The sequence below is a fragment of the Limulus polyphemus genome, unplaced genomic scaffold, assembly GCF_000517525.1.
Source record: "Limulus polyphemus unplaced genomic scaffold, Limulus_polyphemus-2.1.2 Scaffold1384, whole genome shotgun sequence".
NCBI lineage: Eukaryota > Metazoa > Arthropoda > Merostomata > Xiphosura > Limulidae > Limulus > Limulus polyphemus.
The window spans coordinates 118,155-137,588 of record NW_013666994.1 but is presented as its reverse complement, the minus strand read 5'-3'; the positions used below and the strand labels follow the sequence as shown (position 1 = coordinate 137,588).

Sequence of the window (19,434 nt, the reverse complement as noted above, 5' to 3'; positions counted from 1 at the left end):
AACTGGTAACTCAAGTAGTAACTGATGTAGTCTTTGTTTAATAATCACTAATGCTGGTAACTCAAGTAGTAACTGATGTAGTCTCTGTTTAGTAATCACTACTGCTGTTAACTCAAGTAGTAACTGATGTAGTCTTTGTTTAATAATCACTACTACTGGTAACTCAAGTAGTAACTGATGTAGTCTTTGTTTAATAACCACTACTACTGATAACTCAAGTAGTAACTGATGTAGTCTGTGTTTTATAATCACTACTACTGGTAACTCAAGTAGTAACTGATGTAGTCTTTGTTTAATAACCACTACTACTGATAACTCAAGTAGTAACTGATGTAGTCTTTGTTTAATAACCACTACTACTGGTAACTCAAGTAGTAACTGATGTAGTCTTTGTTTAGTAATCACTACTACTGGTAACTTACGTAGTAACTGATGCAGTCTTTGTTTAATACTCAATACAATTACTGTTTAAATGACATTTTCTTATTATGAAGATGATACCACATTAATCAAAATAGACCTGACTTTGTTTGTTCTATCATCCAAGATGGCTGAATAATTCATTCAAGATGATAATTTTTAAATTTTAGAAAAACAATTGCCTCTATCTGTTACTCATGCACATTTATAACAATTACGAGCTTTGCCTGCCTAGGTCACATGTGTTAAGTACCTACTTCTCACTGAAATAATTCTGCCAATGAAACAGGCATGTGTTCATTTGTTTGTAATTAAGCACAAAGTTACATGGGTATTGATACCTGGTTTCTAGTATTACAAGTCTGCAGACATACCGCTATGCCACTGAGGGGCAAACAGGCATGTGAGTGAGCCATGGGCAAGTCAAAGGTGAAAATTGGCATGAGGTTTGAAGGCTGTCAAACAAACAATTCTTCTAAAAACAACATTTAGAACTAATTATTTGGAAGGCTCTTGAAGTAAATAGGTTACTAGATTACATGCATACTGTGCAATTAATGTTAAGCCTACATACTGAGTGAATTTACAATAAAAGCTACTACTACTGTTTATGATATTACAAGTAATGCACCAGTTGTATGTAACCTGTTATTCAATGTTGGAATACATGAAGCCAACACTAGCTATTAAAACTGAGAATCTATCTTGGTTATATTAATTATCTCATTATACAGCCCCATGTTTTATCCTTTTTTTGTATGATTTATTCACCTGCAAGCAATTCCAATCATTTGGAAAAGCCACAGATGCTTATTACTCTGTACACTGTTGTTTAACTTTATTATACGGATAATTCTGTTTCTCAAGATTTGTGATGAAGGAATAATACTCAGTCCTTTCCTATTATATTTCTAAAACTATAAAGCTTATATAGTAGAATATTACACTTTGAAAAATTTTAATCACTATTAAGGCTCCATAATTTGGATCCAAATGAGCCCTAAGAGAAGTCCTGATATAATGCAAAATGTTTATCATCAAAAATTTAGAAATGTCTGCAATTTATCATCAGGTTTTATTTCTTCAAAAATTCTGCAAGTTAACTATTATTCCTAAAAGAGCCAAGTAAAAGCCTACTATATACAAATGTAGTCAGAGACTGTCCTAAAAAAAATCGAATTTTGAAAGAAGAACTCTAGCTTGTAATGAATGTAAGTTGGCACACTTGATTTTGATAGACAAAAATGTAATTATGTGGAACTGTAAAATATAAATATTTTCAGCTATGCAAGAGAAAAAGGTTATTGAATGCTATATGTAAACTCCAACACCTGAATGAGATGTATTGTTTCTTAACACATAAAACAACAATAATAATACTAAACATGAAATAATTTTTTTAAATTCTTATTAAAGGGTAACATATTGAGCCAATTTTCTCTAATTATTCCTTATTTCTACTTTTAAACTAAAAGCCATTCTGAAACATGCAAGAAACCTTTAACTATTAAATTAGACTTCATTTTTGTAGTTACTTGTATATAATTATTATCTATAATAAATTTACACTTACCAGGGACTAGAAAAACAGAGCCATGTCAGCAGTATAGGAATAAAAAGACTACATTAGTCCAGAGAATTAAATAGAATCATAAATAAGTTTTTTGTGAGATAGTAATGAACAGCAGATAGTGCTTGAGCTTCAGTGTGAACATGTGTACTGTTAACTTAATCTTTCAGTACATTAAAAAATAATAATCCTGAAATATTCTGAAACAAAGTGGTTAGCCACTAGTCTTCATGCTTTCATGTGTTGGTGAAAAATAAGAAATTTGAAAATGCAGCAATATAGCATATAGACTAGATGCAGCATTTTGTAACATGTTCTTAAGTAAGTCTTTGTAAATAATATTGCTTGTCTTATAGTGAATAAATGTACACAAGCAAGAAGTTTGGTGTTAGTTAGTGCACAATGACTAATGACTATAAGTTGATAAACTTTCTTAAATGGTAGAAAGATACAATGTGGATGTTTCTAAATTTGCAACCCTATATCTATATATTATACAAGTGTAACAATCAAGAAATGTTATGCTACAAAATTATTTTAAACAGAATAACCAAACATAGCCGCAATACAGACTGTGTGCTAGGAAAAATCTGGCCTTGTCAAGAAAGTTAGCTGGCAAGGAGACAAACTCCAGGACATGACAAGTTCTTCAGCATATAAAATGATCTCTAGTTCAAATAAATGTCACAGTTTTTATCAATGGTGCCTGTTGTATATTAAAATAAGTCACTTTAGTGATATTATAATAATGAATCACAACAACAGTTCCAACAAGTTTCAAACCACCCATGGCAGGCATTTAGAGCTAAATTTTTCATTAGCAAGCATTAGTGCAGAATATTACACATTTTAAACTTTCTGATCATACAAAAGCCCCCACTGAAAGATATAGGAGAAACACAAAGAGCAGTGTTATGTGTGTATAACCAATAAATTGGAAATGTTTTGAGCAGACATATACTCAAGAGCTCTACATAAATGTCAAATGAAAGAAATAATTTAAAATTCAATAAACATATAAGGATGGATTTTGAAGAAATTTTCACAGAAATGATTCAAAATAAACCAATTTATTTGGGGGAATCTGCAACAAACTAAATAAAGGAATCAAATAATACTCTGAGGTGAATGAAAAACTGCACGGAATGAAGATTAGGCTTAAAATATAACTCATCTCCATGATTAGAGCTAACATTTACTGAATAAACAGCAAAGATTACTATTAAAAAACAGTCAGGAGTAGCCAACTGCTCATGAAATGAAATAAAAATACAATGATCTGAAAAAACAAGGTAACTACAGTTTGGTAATTATGGTTAACATGACAAAACCTGAAATGTTTTTCAAAAAATGCAGTAGACTAAGAACCTTAACTCATGTGAACAGAATGTAGGAAGCAGTGATATAAAGAGTAAACAGAAACAAGAACATAGGTGTCAACATCACTTGTATTTGTCATAAATGATCAAACTGGAAGGAATGCAATAAAAGGAGAATTTTTTATTTAAAAAAGTGAAAAAAACTAATGAAAGACACGAGATAAGTACAGTTTGTTCAGAGTACCAGGATCAACTGAGAATAAAACCTTGAATAAAAACACAAAATATTTGCTTGTTTGCATTAAAGATAGAGAAATAATTTACTGATTAAAAATGCCTATATCACTTGATGAAGAAGAAATAGAAATTGATAAGACTGAGCAAAGTGAAGTGGATCCTGAATTAACCAGTAAATGTCACAATTCATAAGGATTCAAAGTAAAAGAAAAACAACTAATAATGCACTGATCAAATCTTCCTCCTATAGGTCTGAAAATATGTGGAGCCAATGCTAAGATATTATATGGTACTTCTGCTAAAGCACCAGTTATTAATCTAACCCTATTTCTGAGCATGCAAACATAAAAGCGAGCTTGGTCCATCTGAATAGACCAAATGAGAGATTTGAATCATGTAAAAAGCATGAGAGTCATAAAGCTATCAAAAGAGAAAAAAAAAAGTTATACTATAGGTAATGTATTTGATGACAACATAGTACTCTATACACAACAATATACGAAATACTATGTCGAATTACAAACTGTTCTATGTCAGTGAACCACACATGCTGCTTTATGGTTGTTAAACCATTAGTGTTATTTCAAATTATTTTTTATAGATCAAACTGTAACTCTGCAAAACAAACGCAGGAGGATAATCAAAGAAATGTTGAGAAAAAAGTGCACCAGAAGATTGTTGCTAAAAAGAAACAATATGGAAAATAAAAAATAATACTGAAGAAAGACTTAAGTGAAAGAAATTCTCCACAGTCTAGACTCTTTGGCCCATATGCTGAAAGACAACATGAAAAAAATAAATGTGTTCAGAAGATGCAAGTTAGATAAAAGCTCAAAAAATTCAGGTTATACTGATGACACTTAAATTTTGCAAGAAGCTGGGCAGAAGAAAAAGATCCCTAGTAGACAAACTTATGAAAAGAGGAAATGTTAATTCTTAATTCTGTGATAGACAAACTCATTTGTAGTTTTGAACTAAAGCAGGCATATGCTTCCACATGGAGAATTGTTTGTTTGCTGCTAAGCACAAAGCTACATAATGTCCACCACGCATATCAAAACCTGATTTTTGACATTAAGTGTTGTCTTTGTTTTGCTTCAATGATGTAAAAATCAATTAGCAAATTAAAATAATTGCCCAGATCTAGTAGCAAGATCTTGAGAGTCCTCAAACTATTAGAGAAAAATTCCTGCAGAAGTGATGTAATATTTAAAGATGGAAAACAACATACAGCAGGAGATAAACCCTTGCTCAAGCAAACAAAGGTAGAATAATAGTATCGACAATATTAACAAATAGTAACAAAGATGAAAGGTGTTGGACAAGTTAAAACTCAGACACATGCAGTATCACATCACAGAAATATGAGTTATGTAAAGACTGTAAAAAGTAGTAGACACAGAATCTATAGAAAAAGATGAGGTTGTGAATGATGCACATGTCATGAAGGGAAGAAAAAAGAATGAAGGATAATATATTTCAACTCAAGTATAAGGAAGATAAATAGCTAGAACAATAGTAAATGGAATCTGTAGGATAAGCAAGAGAAATAGCTAGAATAATAGTAAATGGAATCTGTAGTATAAGCAAGAGAAATAGCTAGAACAATAGTAAATGGAATATATGGTATAAGGAAAAGAAATAGCTAGAACAATAGTAAATGGAATATATAGTATAAGCAAGAGAAATAGCAAGAACAATAGTAGATGGAATATATGGTATGAGCAAGAGAAATAGCAAGAACAATAGTAAATGGAATATATGGTATAAGCAAGAGAAATAGCTAGAACAATAGTAAATGGAATCTGTAGTATAAGGAAGAGAAATAGCTAGAACAATAGTAAATGGAATCTGTAGTATAAGGAAGAGAAATAGCTAGAACAATAGTAAATGGAATCTGTAGTATAAGGAAGAGAAATAGCCAGAACAATAGTAAATGGAATCTGTAGTATAAGGAAGAGAAATAGTCAGAACAATAGTGAATGGAATATATAATATAAGGAAGAGAAATAGCTAGAACAATAGTAAATGGAATCTGTAGTATAAGCAAGAGAAATAGCTAGAACAATAGTAAACGGAATCTGTAGTATAAGCAAGAGAAATAGCTAGAACAATAGAAATGAAATATATGTACAGTATTTACATACATTTTAAAGATTTTGCATGAAGAAATTTGTTACTGAGAAAATACATAAGCTGGTACTTAGGCTATGCGTTTAACTAACACCCGTGGAAAATTTGTATAGATATAGGTTTGAAGTTCACATAACCTAGAAAAAAAATATATATATACAGAGTATTGAGGAAGTATTAAATATATGTGCAAGTGTTCAAGATTAATTATGAAAATTTTGCATAAAGTAAACAGTTCAAAATCTGTATTAATTACTTTGATTCTTGACACAGCTTCCTCAGCCTGCATCATACGTGTAGCTTTAGTGGGTTGGCCTTCACAGACTAGCTGAGTAGAGCCTAAATAGCGAGCCCGGAACAAAACCCCTTCAATGAGGACTGCAGGTTCATGGATGAGAACTAGAATGAAAACAGGTGAATAAATACTCTTTCTTATTTCTATGCTCTCAATTATATAATAAATTAGGTCCTTGGATAAGAACTGGACCCATTAGAATTAAAACAGGTGAATAAATATTATTTCCTATCTCTAAGTTCTGAATTATACAATATACATTAGGTTCATGGATTAAAAACTAGATCAATAAGCATTAAAACCAGTGAATAAAAAGTACCCATCTGTATGTTCTCAAATATAAAAAAAACATTCAAATTAGACCAATAAGAATGAAAACTGGTGAATAAATACTCTTCTTCATCTCTAGGGTCTCAATTATATGATATATAGTTTTAATACATTTTAGTATTTGCATCATATATGTAATACTCATACAAAATGCCAAATTCTGACTAAATATTTCTTATCTGCCCTCACAAAAAGTTTTTCATAAAAATAGTACTTGTTAGAGACATCATATTAAAATCTATTAGTTTTATATGGCATGCTTAAAGTTTCTTTATTTTAGTATCAAAACAATTTTCTTACCAGGAATAAAAAAAATAAGTAAAAACATGCATAGGTTGGGATTAGATGGTCAATACTGTATCAAGATTCATGGGCATTTGAAAGATAACACTAATAACTTTTAAACAGTGGTACACACATTCATCTAATGGGTGTTTCAAAAGATAGGTAGCTGTGTTCATAAAATCAACGAGCACACTGTTGTGAAACTAAGTGTGTAGAACATAATACAGAAGATAAAGTACAGTGTTGACCTGTTCAAAACTGCTTGAATATGATTTTGGATGATGACTTTTATACCCATAGATGCCATGTAGTGTGACCATGATATAATCATAAGAACACCTTATGACCATATAACAATGTTTTAGGCTTGGTCAAACTGACCTACACAGTTTTGCAACACTGTGTTCATTGGTCTCCCAAACACAGAAATCTGATCAGCAGAAGTTACTTTTAGAACAAATATAGCAACATATGAAAAGTTCTCGCATTATGCACAAACTATATATATTGTAACTAATTCAATTAAAGCCTGTTAATAGATTTGAATGAATACAGTCTAGCCTTACATTAACATAGATGAAAGTAGTTTTAAAACATTCTTCTATTTCTACAAAGTTCATGATTGATGGTATATTACTGCTAGTGTGTGTAATTACCTCATACTATACATAAAAAGTAATAAAACTTATAGACAAAAATGGCACAGAAGCAGGTTTTAAAAACTGACATTTCTTACAGCTGAGATGTAGTGGTATTTCTTAACAGATACTAAACTTTCAAGAACTGTTGTATTAAACCTCTCCTCCATCATCATATTTGAAAAGTTGAGACACTCTCATTACTGAATGATTTTATAAGATTTCCTTCCCTAAACTGATTTCTCAGTGGACAACTGTGAATGAGAGGAAATGAAAAAAAGTGTTTTTATTCAGATATATTTAATTAGGTTTTAATACCACAGATACAATAAACGGCATCTGAGCAAACATGTAGCTATAATCCCAACACTGAAATAGGAGACAAGTCTAGCAGTAAGAAAGAACAACAGATCTGAAAGCTATACAGCCCAAGTAGCTAGAATTAGGGAAAATGATGCGAGACAGGAGCAGCCATTAAAAACACAAGTGTGCTTTGGACTGCCCAACTATAACAAAGATAGTGAAGAATTGAACATTACTCAAACATAATCCAGATGCATCCCACAACAAACCCATGAGATTATTGGCCTTTAATGACCTATGCCAATACGAGAAAAAACCATCTTAAGAAAAGGAAATTAAAAGATACTGAAATAAGAAAAATTACTTGGGTATGATGAAGAACTTAATACACTTAAAACTATAAAGTCCTTTGATTAAATATGATGAAGACCTTAATACACTTGAATACTTATATTATGCATTAAAAAAAAAAAAGATATCTTAAAATTTTCTTTTGAATATATTTCACTTTATCAATATAGTTCAAATGACGTGGATTCCAAATGAATTCAGCATATACAAGATGTTACTACATGTATATATATTTCTTGCTCCTAAAAACTATTTCTGAAAATTACACTTTAACCTTAAGGGATAGAATAGTTGATGAATTTAATGAGTTTTACAATTAATAACATCCAGAGCTTATTCAGTATTCTCTTGTAATATAAGTAAGGAACACTACATATACTACTGACAGAAAGTTGTAACACTACTTGGTCACTAACTTGAACTGTAAAAACAACTGACATTAAACAATTTAAGAAAACTTAAAAAATATAAGGTAGGTTATCTTTTAATTCATAAAAATCTAAATGCTTGGAATAAAAGATCCTGATATGAAATTTGTATAGTAATTAATATTCATGATAATTGTTTTCATTTTTGAAAAACAAAAAATATTTTTCAGACCTATGGCAAGAAATTTGGTTTTGGAAATTTGAGATGGTATTTTTATCCAGATAAAAAAATCCAGTAATTGCCAAAGTACAGTTCATTCTCATTGTGATTTACTTTGTTTAGCCAGTTCAACTAGATAGACTAGTTCTTAAAATAATGCTTGTATGTTGAACATTAACAGTAAAGAAGAATTTTTATACACAAAACATAGTTGTCCGAGGGACTCATGATTCTCTAGCTAATAATTCACATTTTTACTATGACATATAGCCTCTGTAGTAGTATTTAAAAAATGTATTCAAGTTAGTAATATGTAATACAGAATATTGAGTACATTATATTAAAACAATTTTGTGTAAATCAGCAAGTCACACGACAATCACAGCCAATATAAAGTCTTAGTGGAACATAATTTTTCATACCTACATATTGACATTGTTTGTCATTTTGTAAGTAGTGTAATGCCATCAAAAATTGATTGCTTTTGGAAAAGGTTTCTAACAACTCATATTAACACTAAATATTCATGAAAATGTGTTTAGATAGGGGATTTCCAAGATGTGGATATCCCTTGCACCTAATGACATTGTAAAAAAAAGGAATATGGATCAAATTGGGGCTCCAGGACTATCCAGAAAGAGGAACCCTCAACAAGTCATATCCAAAACATGGTAAGTAAAGTTTAGTGTCTTTTAACAGGTGATAATGCAAAAGCTTGTTTGTTATGAATTTCATGCAAAGCTACACGAGGGCTATCTATGCTAGCTGTCCCTAATTTAGCAGTGTAAGACTAGAGGGAAGACAGCTAGTCATCACCACCCACCGTCAACTCTTTTACCAATGAATAGTGGGATTGACCGTCACATTATAATGCCCCCACGACTGAAAGGGCGAGCATGTTTGGTGTGACGGAGATTCGAATCCACGACCCACAGATTGCGAGTCGAACACCCTAACCACCTGGCCATCCCGGCCCACAATGCAAAAGCATAAAGGTCAATAGAAAAAGCCATCCATGTGCCCCACGAAACAATATGCAACATAATGAAGAAGGATTTGAAAAAGTGAAAAAAAGTCCCATGTGCACAAGCACTTAAGTATTACATACCTCTAGCAGCTGGAAAGTAAAACAGGTATTCATGCTATTCCATAAGAAGACATACTAGTCAAGTTACTGGGTGCAGCATCTATGGATTTCTGTGTAGTCGAATTGTTGAAACAGGTGCTGAGAAACTACCATCCTCATACACTAACTGGATTACGAAAAGAAAGCAGGGAGTGGTGTACTTTGGCCCCATCATTTTTACAACAGAGCTTTCTGCAGTGAAACTACACTGTAAGGCTATTGTTAAGATGCATAGCCATCAGATATTGCATGACTGGGTAGGATACATGGATCATAATGACATTGTGGGGTTCCTAACTCATTTTACTATAATGTATGTAACTTCTGTACAGTATAGTTAAGACAAATCATTCATATAAATTCACAAAAATAAAAGTTGATACAGAAATTAATGAGTGTTGTAATATTGTTATGTCAAAAGCAATAATAATAGCAAATACTTGTGTAAATGTAGCAATCATAAATGTTTTTTATTCATTGAGAACAAAATGTGTATATATTCAGGGTATACTTAATACGTAGTACTCAGTAACTTTTACAGTTATACTTTGAAGATGTCATTAAAACAGCTTTTATAAGACCCATGATTTAACTCAGATATGTTGATGACACTCTCATAATATGGCCAAACACTAAAGACAACAGTCCAGAATTCCTGAACAGACAATATCCAGCAATAGTTACAGAAAAAAAGATAACCAGCTCCCATTACTAGATGTCATAGTCACCAAGACACAAACTCATACACCACAGAAGTTAAAAGGAAACCCATGGTAGGGGTAAGTACCTCAATTATACACCAAAGAACCTTAGAAATGTAAAAATGGAAATCATAGACTGCCTAGTTTTCATAATGAGCAAAATTTGAAACACAGAAGATGCTAAGAAGAATATAAGAAAACACCATTTCGATTCTCATTGACCATGGATACAACTTGATAGATAAACAAAATAAGGAAAATGATCACAAAGAAAAGTACAGACACACAGCCATATTCCTGTATGTCAATGGCCTCTATGAAAACAGTTTAAAGTTATAACAGTCTTTATAGGCTATAACACAATGTGATCATAGTTAGTCTACACCAAACCACCAAAGAGCTTAGTGGAGAACAAGTGTATAATTTTCAGCATTCCTCATGGATGTGAACTCCAATACACTAGAAAAACAAATCAAAATTGTAATACAGATCTATCTGCAGTAGACCATACAGTAAAGCTGAATTATGGTAAAATTATAGGTTATGAACCACACAAAGATAAAGAAGCCTTGTAAGTCCATCAACTGATAACACATTCAGTTGTAGCATAGAAGTTAGCAAAACCCAGATACCCCTTCTAAAACCATTCAAATAGTTGATTCTAATCCCGAGAGAGAGAGCCCACATGAGAAGATAATACACCTGCCTTTCTAGCTTAAGAATCCAGGATTGAATCCCAGCTCCTACACCATATACAGTCATTTATACAAGTTTCCTGAAGTCAGTAGCAGAAATGTAGGATATAAAATGATTAGACTTAGGTGATTGTATAGATTAATATCCAAGACAGTGACTGTTATGCATTTGCCACAACCTTACCATAAGTGCTATCAAAATTCAATAAAAAATAACCATTTCTTAAAAATATTTTCCAGATCAGTTTTAATTAAAATTGTTTTTCTACTATTTATTTATTTACTTTCTTGGAGCAAAACAGTCCACCCCTCATCCAATACACTATTCTATCACTGTATGTATATCTAAAGTTTAAACAACAACAACAAAAAACCTTCATAGCATTCTTTGCATACAAAAGCCACTTAAGTATCACAGCTTTTTGGAGGTTGCAATATAAGTTTCCCATCATCCTAAAAAAAAACAACAAAAAAACAGCACTTGTACATTGTACTACATGTAAACTCCACCAACTATGAAGATATTCTACAGGCTTAAAAATCAGGCCTCCCAGTGGAGAACTATAAAAATAAATTTTTCTAAAAACATGAAACCAATTACGGTTTCATAAACAAATATAAAAAGTTAACGATATAAAGAATTTATATTTGGCTAATAATAACAATGTGAATTTATATACCCATAAGTTAAATTTCCATGAAAAAATCTATTACTCTGTATGTGATGAAAAGGATTTTTCCTTGCAAATTCTGATAAAACTAATAATAAAGTCCAAGTTATTCTCTCAAAGTAAAAATAATATAAAATGTATATACTTCTACATATCTGTATTGGATGATTGTGGCAGTTTTTTGAACAAAAATATAGCTTCACTTTCAAATTTATAGGTTTTTAAGGGTTTTTTGGCTAACTTTGAGAAAAAATTAAATAAATTAAATAATGAGAAAGAAATTAAAGGTTTTATAGGTTCTAAAGGTTTCTGAAAATTAAAAAAATATGTTAATTGAAGAAACATTTAAAATATAAATTCTACAGCCAAACAATACCAGTTTCAAGTATTTTCTACTAACTGTATTGCTGTTTCAAACTAAAATGTTAGAGAGAGTTTTACAGTTTACACATGAATGATATTCATTATGAATAAATTTCAACAGGTCATACACTTCATGTCAGCCAGAAGGTAAATCAGGATGCAACCACAAAAAGACTCTGCAGACAAATAATAAAAACACTGCAATTTAAAACCTAAAGAAACTGTAATATTACCAATCACTGTCTAAACAAATGTGATGTCTGCCAACCTCAAATTCTTTCCATGTCATTCTCCATATCCAGGGATTCTATCTTGGAAAGTTAGAATCTCTTGCCATTAAATTAAGAAAACCTGCTCTTAACCAGAATACAAGAGCAATACATCTTTAATTGTAAAAATGGAGAGAAAAAACAGAACACAAACTTAGAATGTTGTATATATGAAGTGAACCTAATGATATAAATGAGTAGCTAGGTAAGAGGTGGTTTTGAAAAATAAACTTTTCCAATTTAGAATAAATTTAGATAAACTTTTTTGTTTACTAACTTGTATATTTCTCATTTGCAAAGATCATTAAACCAATTTCAATTTCTGTCTTTTGCTTTGTGGAAACAAATGAGATAGTTCTGTTTTTACACAGTTTCTTTAATTGACTTTTAAGAAATATAAATATATATATCTAAAAACTACAAAGAAACATATATTTATGTTTTGTTTGTCTAATGTGTCCAAAACTGATAAAACCAGAATTAACAGCATAACAAGTATGTTCAAGTAACTAAAAATGATTTTTTGTGGAATTTTAGTTAAATATTTTGAATGTTTGCACTTTTATTTTCATACCAACATGTAGCAAAAAAATTATGGGCATTTATACCACCTAAATATATAGTTACCCAGTGTATCTGGGTTGAATATCTTTCAAGTGTTTTATTTAGTAGAGATTTACTCAAATCCAGTTTACACAGCTGTTCAACGTGCAATAATCATCTTCAGATTGAAAAAAATATCCTTTTACAGAAAATATATGTATACATAAGCATCATATGCTACAAACTAAATTTAATAAAAAATGTAGTTATTTCTATATATAATCAATGGTCATTACACAGTTACATGTCTTATAACCAAATGTACCACATTCATGTGGATGAAAAAACAAAACATTACAGTTATGTACATTGCAAAATGTATTTTACACGGATTCTATTTAAATATACAATTGAAAATATTCTACATGAACCAACACAGTCTTATTATAATACATCTTTAAATGCAAAATTAAACAAGATATTAAGTTTACAAAGCAATTTAATTCCAAGCTAACTGGAAAATGTAATGGCTTATAAATGCACATCACATATGTTATGTAAGCTTAAAGCAGAAATGAAGTATATAATTCCATTCTATCATAACTTACTTGAATTATTTAACAAACAGCAAAGAGTCTCCTACAACCTACACCCAATAATATCGTGCAAGTAAGGTCACAATTTCTGTATAAAAACCACTTCAATGGATTCAATAAGTGTTAAAAGTCAACTTTCTTTAACTGACTAGAAGTATACAACCATGTTCATAGACAACAGGTAACATTATCAACAAGAAAACCATTTAGCATTCAATGCTCTTCAGAAAACAACCTGTGTAGTATAACATCTAACTAGTTAATATGTTTTGTAACATTACTTTGAATTTCAACTGGAAGACTACAGTGAACATTTACTTACATTCATCTATACTCATCAGAACACTGAAGTTTTTTCAAATACTAAGTGTGCCAGTCATTGACTTACTAATGTGTGTGTATTAGGAGTATTAATAGTTTAAAGTTCAAACATTAGCAAGTGTAAAATGTTTCACATTTTGCTTAATCTACTAAATTAAAAATGTGCTAGTCAAATATTAAGAAATTATGGGTTATGCAGAGGTCCTGTCATTATTTACTTCCTATTTTTGTCATGTGATAAATGTTTAAATTCATATTTAACCTTAACCTTGCATTTGTTAAAACATGTCACCTGTCACTCAATTTGGAACACGTTCTTTTCTATCATTATAATTATTAATATTACTAACAAATTATACATTTAACAAATAGATATTATTATGAAATTAGATATAAGAATGCGACAGACCAGTAAATACATGAAATTATAGTTATAAATATTTTATATATTTATATTTAAATAAATAACAACAAACAAACAATAATCCAGGTTTTCCAAATATAACAATTAATGTCAAAAATATTTGTTTAATTGTTTATAGCTGGAACTAATTTTTTGATATTTTTCAGCATAAATCTCCCACTGCAGAGAGAGATACAACAAATTGCCATAAAACTGATCAGACAGTTATCTTTGGGAGCTCAAAATAAGCAAAGCTCTGTTTGGGCATAATTTATATACGAAGGGAGACCAAGAAGTAAAATGTAAGCTGTGCTCTGCAGAGATTAGTTAGAGGGGTAGTATAAAAATAATGTTAAACCATATCAATATGGAGCATCCTGTTGGTTCTTGTACGGAGGACTCAGGGGCCCAAACAAACAATTGTGTAAATATATGATAGAGCACTAATTTCTGTAATAATGTGGTTAACTCTCTCACTACAGGCTTGGTCACATGGATCGACCTCAAAACAATTTTGTGCTTGTTATAGTTTTCATACTATAACTTTTAATAGAGTAAATGTATCTTCACAAAATTTTGCAGATTATCAGTAAACCTTACAAGACTTTCATAGACAAAATATTGTATGTTTTTTTTAAAGTTTTAAGATTTTGAAGTAGTTTTTTTCATGCATTTTTTATTTTCAAATGCTAACTATTGAACATGTAAAGTAATTTTAATTTTAAGATTAAAATTACTTTTATGCATCAGAAAATTGTCAAATTTCACATGCAAAATCTTTATAACATCCTTAAACCTCCAGATAATTATAAAACGTTTTCTTTAGAAAAACTTCATGTTTTATGTTATTTTTACTATTGTACCTCTGTATGGGTTTGGTCAATTTCAATGACCTCGTAACCACCATAAAAAATTAGGAAATAAATATAAATTATGCTCTTTTCATACTAAGATCAATAGAAATTATAACACAAAACCACAAATGTTTAGTCTAAATCTCATAATATTATACATTTATTTTATTTTATAAGGTTAAAATTTGCTGCCTAATGAAAACAGGTAATTATTGTACCTCAGATGCAAGTGTTTTTCATTTCATTATATTTACATATTTATAGAATTTACAGAAATATGGAGCATTTTATGTACATAAGTATAACATAAAAAGACCATTGTTTAAAGTAATAGCAGGAAAGGTTTTTCCTTCAATTTATACAATTATGTTTACTCATTAACAAAAATTTTTAATGATAACTGTTTACATGCAGGCACAAAAACAAAGGCTGTATAGCATGTTATGACATATAGTCATGATTCTGTGACATTATGTGTCAAGAATTGAACCGAGTATAACATTCCTCTAGCCATGAAGTACATACAGTTGAAATTATTTTGTTCTATTCAATAGAAAGTTGATACAGTTTGGGTAATGTTATGTTACAGGGCAACTACATGTACTTTGGTGTGAATAATTTCAAAACATATCAAACATTCTTACAGGTATAGCATTACACATGTAAATGGTGATAGGATACATGCCTTCCTCAAAATTTAATAATCATCCTTAAAGTTATACACAATAAAGATATAGATAAATGAAATATGTAAACTCGTATTTCAGACTTTAGCAGTAAAAAACAATGTGCTGATTAAGCTACACTGTGGTGAACAAATGCATAATTTAAATACATATTCCTAATAAATCTATATTTATTAAAATATCTGGTATCAATAAGAGAATTATTCCTCTAATCACCAATGGAACTAATAAAAAAAAATATTTGTAACTAATGTTTCTCTGAGCCATACTGTGCAGTTGAACTAGTACTAGCTTGTTGCTTAAGACACTCAACTCACAGATATTCAAACAACTTTCACAAGGAAAGACAGACCTTTACGTTACAGCTTTTGTAGTTTTCTATAAATATTTAGTACCGGATAATATATTCTCCTCTCTCAAGTGATCTTTTCAAGAATATTTATATATTTCACACTCAACACTGAGAAACAAGTTAGATTATTCTATATAAAAACAACTTTATAAGCAAGTGTAATCTCCAAAAACTATATAACTGTTCTATTATTAAATAAGTATTAAATCAGAAAGATCTATACGTGATTATTACAGTTTATAAACCTAGGACATTAAAAAATGTCATTACTTTTCCTTCAACAGAATTTGCTTTTGTCATAATTATAAAAAATCAACAAGTAAATAATATGCAACTTAATTTCAATATCAAAATATTTTGATTTTTAAATAAATTATAAAATCAAATACAAGAAAAGTTTCTCTTAGAAATTGTCTCTTATAACTTAAGGGTATTAGAATATACACAATTACTTATGAGATATTTTACGTGACTTTATAATTAACACAAAACAACTGTGAACATTAATTAAATGTGGAGCTTGTTATCTAAATTTCTGAAACTTCAATAGTGTTCAACTGTAAAGATTTAGTTTTTTTTTTATCATACAGTCGTTATAAATCATATATTTTGTGATCTAAATACAAAATATTGCTATAACTCGTATTCTGTACAAAATATTAGCTGAACAGAGCATGCTAGTTAACAAATACATGCAATAAGAAAAGTGGAACTGTCTGAAAATGGAAAAGTATTAAAAAAATGTCTATGAAATCCAAGATTCAAAACTTTTAATTTTTTTATTCATTTTATTTTACCAAATCAAAAACAGTGCAAAGATAAACACAACACATTACTCTGACCTGTTTGTTAGTAAAATAATAACAGTTGAAATAAGCTGTATATTTAGTCTAACTTACCAAATGTAGTGATTAATTTAGCAAAAAAATCTAATTTAATAATATTCTATGTAATAATTTTCTACAAGTAACTACATAAACCAATCTAACTGAAATTGTACACATACTGAAGTTACTCTATGGCATTTAATTCACAGATGATAACACATGGTAATCAGTTAAACTGTTCATGCACATTGGGTCTAGAACTCAATCCATGGGTCATGCACTGTAAATTATGCATGCTTTTCTGCGAATGATAAAATTACTCTATTTGATATCACTCACCGCCATTGATACCAGAAGTACACCATAATGGCCAACAGCATCAGATGCAAGCCATAAGGAAAGAGAGAAAAGAATTGATATGCAAGCAGTTAACAGCAAAGATAACAGAAGGTAACCAGGTCCATACCTTACACACAATTACCTTTGTATTACACTTTAGCTTCATAAAACAGAATATTCACAAAAAATAAAAAAAATAGAAGATATAATTTGGGGGTGGGGGTCAATCGTGGATGTTCTACCGAGAATTTTAAACTATGGAAAGATTCCAAATAAACACAGGAAGCAAGTTTCTCCTCATAAAGTTAATATAAATGGAACATAACTGCATGTAGTAGTATGTATGTAAAATCAAAAACTTTACAAAACGTTTTTCTCAGGAATATAGACAAAAAATCTATATTAAATTTGAATGCCATGAATCCAACACTACAAAACAAAACAAAGACTGAAGACTCATTATTTTTACAAAAATTTAAAATTTAATGCATATACTGTAACTGTTGTAAATATTAGCCACACTCATTTAACATTTATTAGCCAGTGTAGAAACTATTATCTAATATTAAACAAACGTAAAGTTCAATGACTCTGTAAGATAAATAATTATCAAAAATAGTTTCCAGGCAATATCAGAAACTGATGTCAAAGCTCTGCACACCTACATGGACTTTCTGCTATTGCTAGGGAAAATAATCAAAATTAAGTGCTTTGCTTTTAACTTAATATATTATCTTAACATTATGGTGCAATTAAATATATATTTAACTTATGAGAGTAGACAGTATGCAAAGAAAAAATATCTTATCACTTCAAGGTTGTTTCATCTTGCTTGAAACTGCACTACAAACAGACATACATAAGTTATGAACCAAAATATTTTATAGTAAATCAAACAGCACATTAACCAGAACAGAAAACACCAGTGAATTAAAAAGAAAAATTAAGCATATAAAATACATGAAGCTCATGCATATACCTGAGTCATTATTTCTAAAATTAAACCATTTACTGTAATTTGATTGAATGTTATAATTTGTTGATATTCAGATGTTCTCAAATCCTTATAACTTTCATCAACTATTAAACACTATATAATGCAAACTTTCACTGGATAACATATTTAGCACGACATCTTGATAACCAAAAATTACTTTTATCTTAATTCAGTGGCAGTCATTTTGTAAACATGTATAGATAAATACCTTGTACAATTAGCTGTAATTGTTATATAGGTTAAGAGTTTATAATACAAACCAAAGCAACAAAAATAACCCTCACATCAGCTGTTCATATAAATATTAAATATGTTTAAAAAGAGCTGTAATTGTTATGCAGTTAGAGGGTTAATAACATGTAAAATATACATAACCTTCAAATCAACTGTTCAGAAAAGTACTAACTATTCCATAAAAACAGCTCTAATTCTTATACAGTTAGAGATTTATGGTCATAAAAAACAATAATAAGCCTCACATCAGCTGTTCATATAAATACATGGTTTTATCACAATAAGGCAAAGAATCCACAAATGGAAATATCTAAAATTAAAATAAAGGGAATGTCAAAAAATTAGCTTCTGAATTTTTCACAAAACTTAGTTTTAATTCTTAATTAGAGAACTTAACAACTAAATATGGCAAAAATAATTTTAAAAACATTCCTGTGAAATATTTGGCTAAAAACTATATTTTACTTATCATGCAAACATATAACAATAAGCATTTTAACACAGATGTAGCAACATTAATATGTAAGAAGAGTTTTTTAATGTAAAAAAACGTAATTTGATTTCCATGTGCTTTCTTGGAAATCATTTAAAGCATACTGTGCTCTTTTTTTAAAGACAACACCAACTTCTCTGACATACGAAATCAAGATAACACAACAATAACATAGTGTCATCTGTAAAAAAAAAACAAAAAAAACACTTTCATAAAATCAACAGACAAGAAATTAAGTGAAGCAACTCTCACTTGTTTGTTATTTTTGCTTAACAAATGTTTACCTTTAATAGTAAGATATCTAAACTTGATGCAAAATATATTTATGATTCACAGATATGTTGATTTAGATTATGCATAGTATAGAAAGTTGTAATCTACCCTTTATATATATATATATATATATACACAGCGTGGTCACAAGTAAATAGACACCACCTTTTCAGAATAAATGAAATTTTTCAGTCATATTCAAATAAATTGATATATTTATAA

The 19,434-nt window shown here is 29.7% G+C and overlaps 1 protein-coding gene across 6 annotated transcripts in view; it reads right to left on the bottom strand.

Moving 5' to 3' along the window:
- LOC106463357 overlaps positions 1 to 19,434 on the bottom strand; it is a 122,042-nt gene that overhangs the window by 31,262 nt on the left and 71,346 nt on the right. For 4 of the 6 annotated variants that reach the window (XM_022390833.1, XM_022390832.1, XM_022390835.1 and 1 more), the window contains exons 7-8: positions 5,936 to 6,078; positions 1,994 to 1,999 (exon numbers count right to left, since the gene is read on the bottom strand). In XM_022390833.1, the coding sequence (XP_022246541.1) occupies positions 1,994 to 1,999; positions 5,936 to 6,078 (149 nt within the window). The remainder of the gene's footprint in view (positions 1 to 1,993; positions 2,000 to 5,935; positions 6,079 to 19,434) is intronic. The other 2 variants (XM_022390838.1, XM_022390837.1) reach the window with 2 other exon arrangements.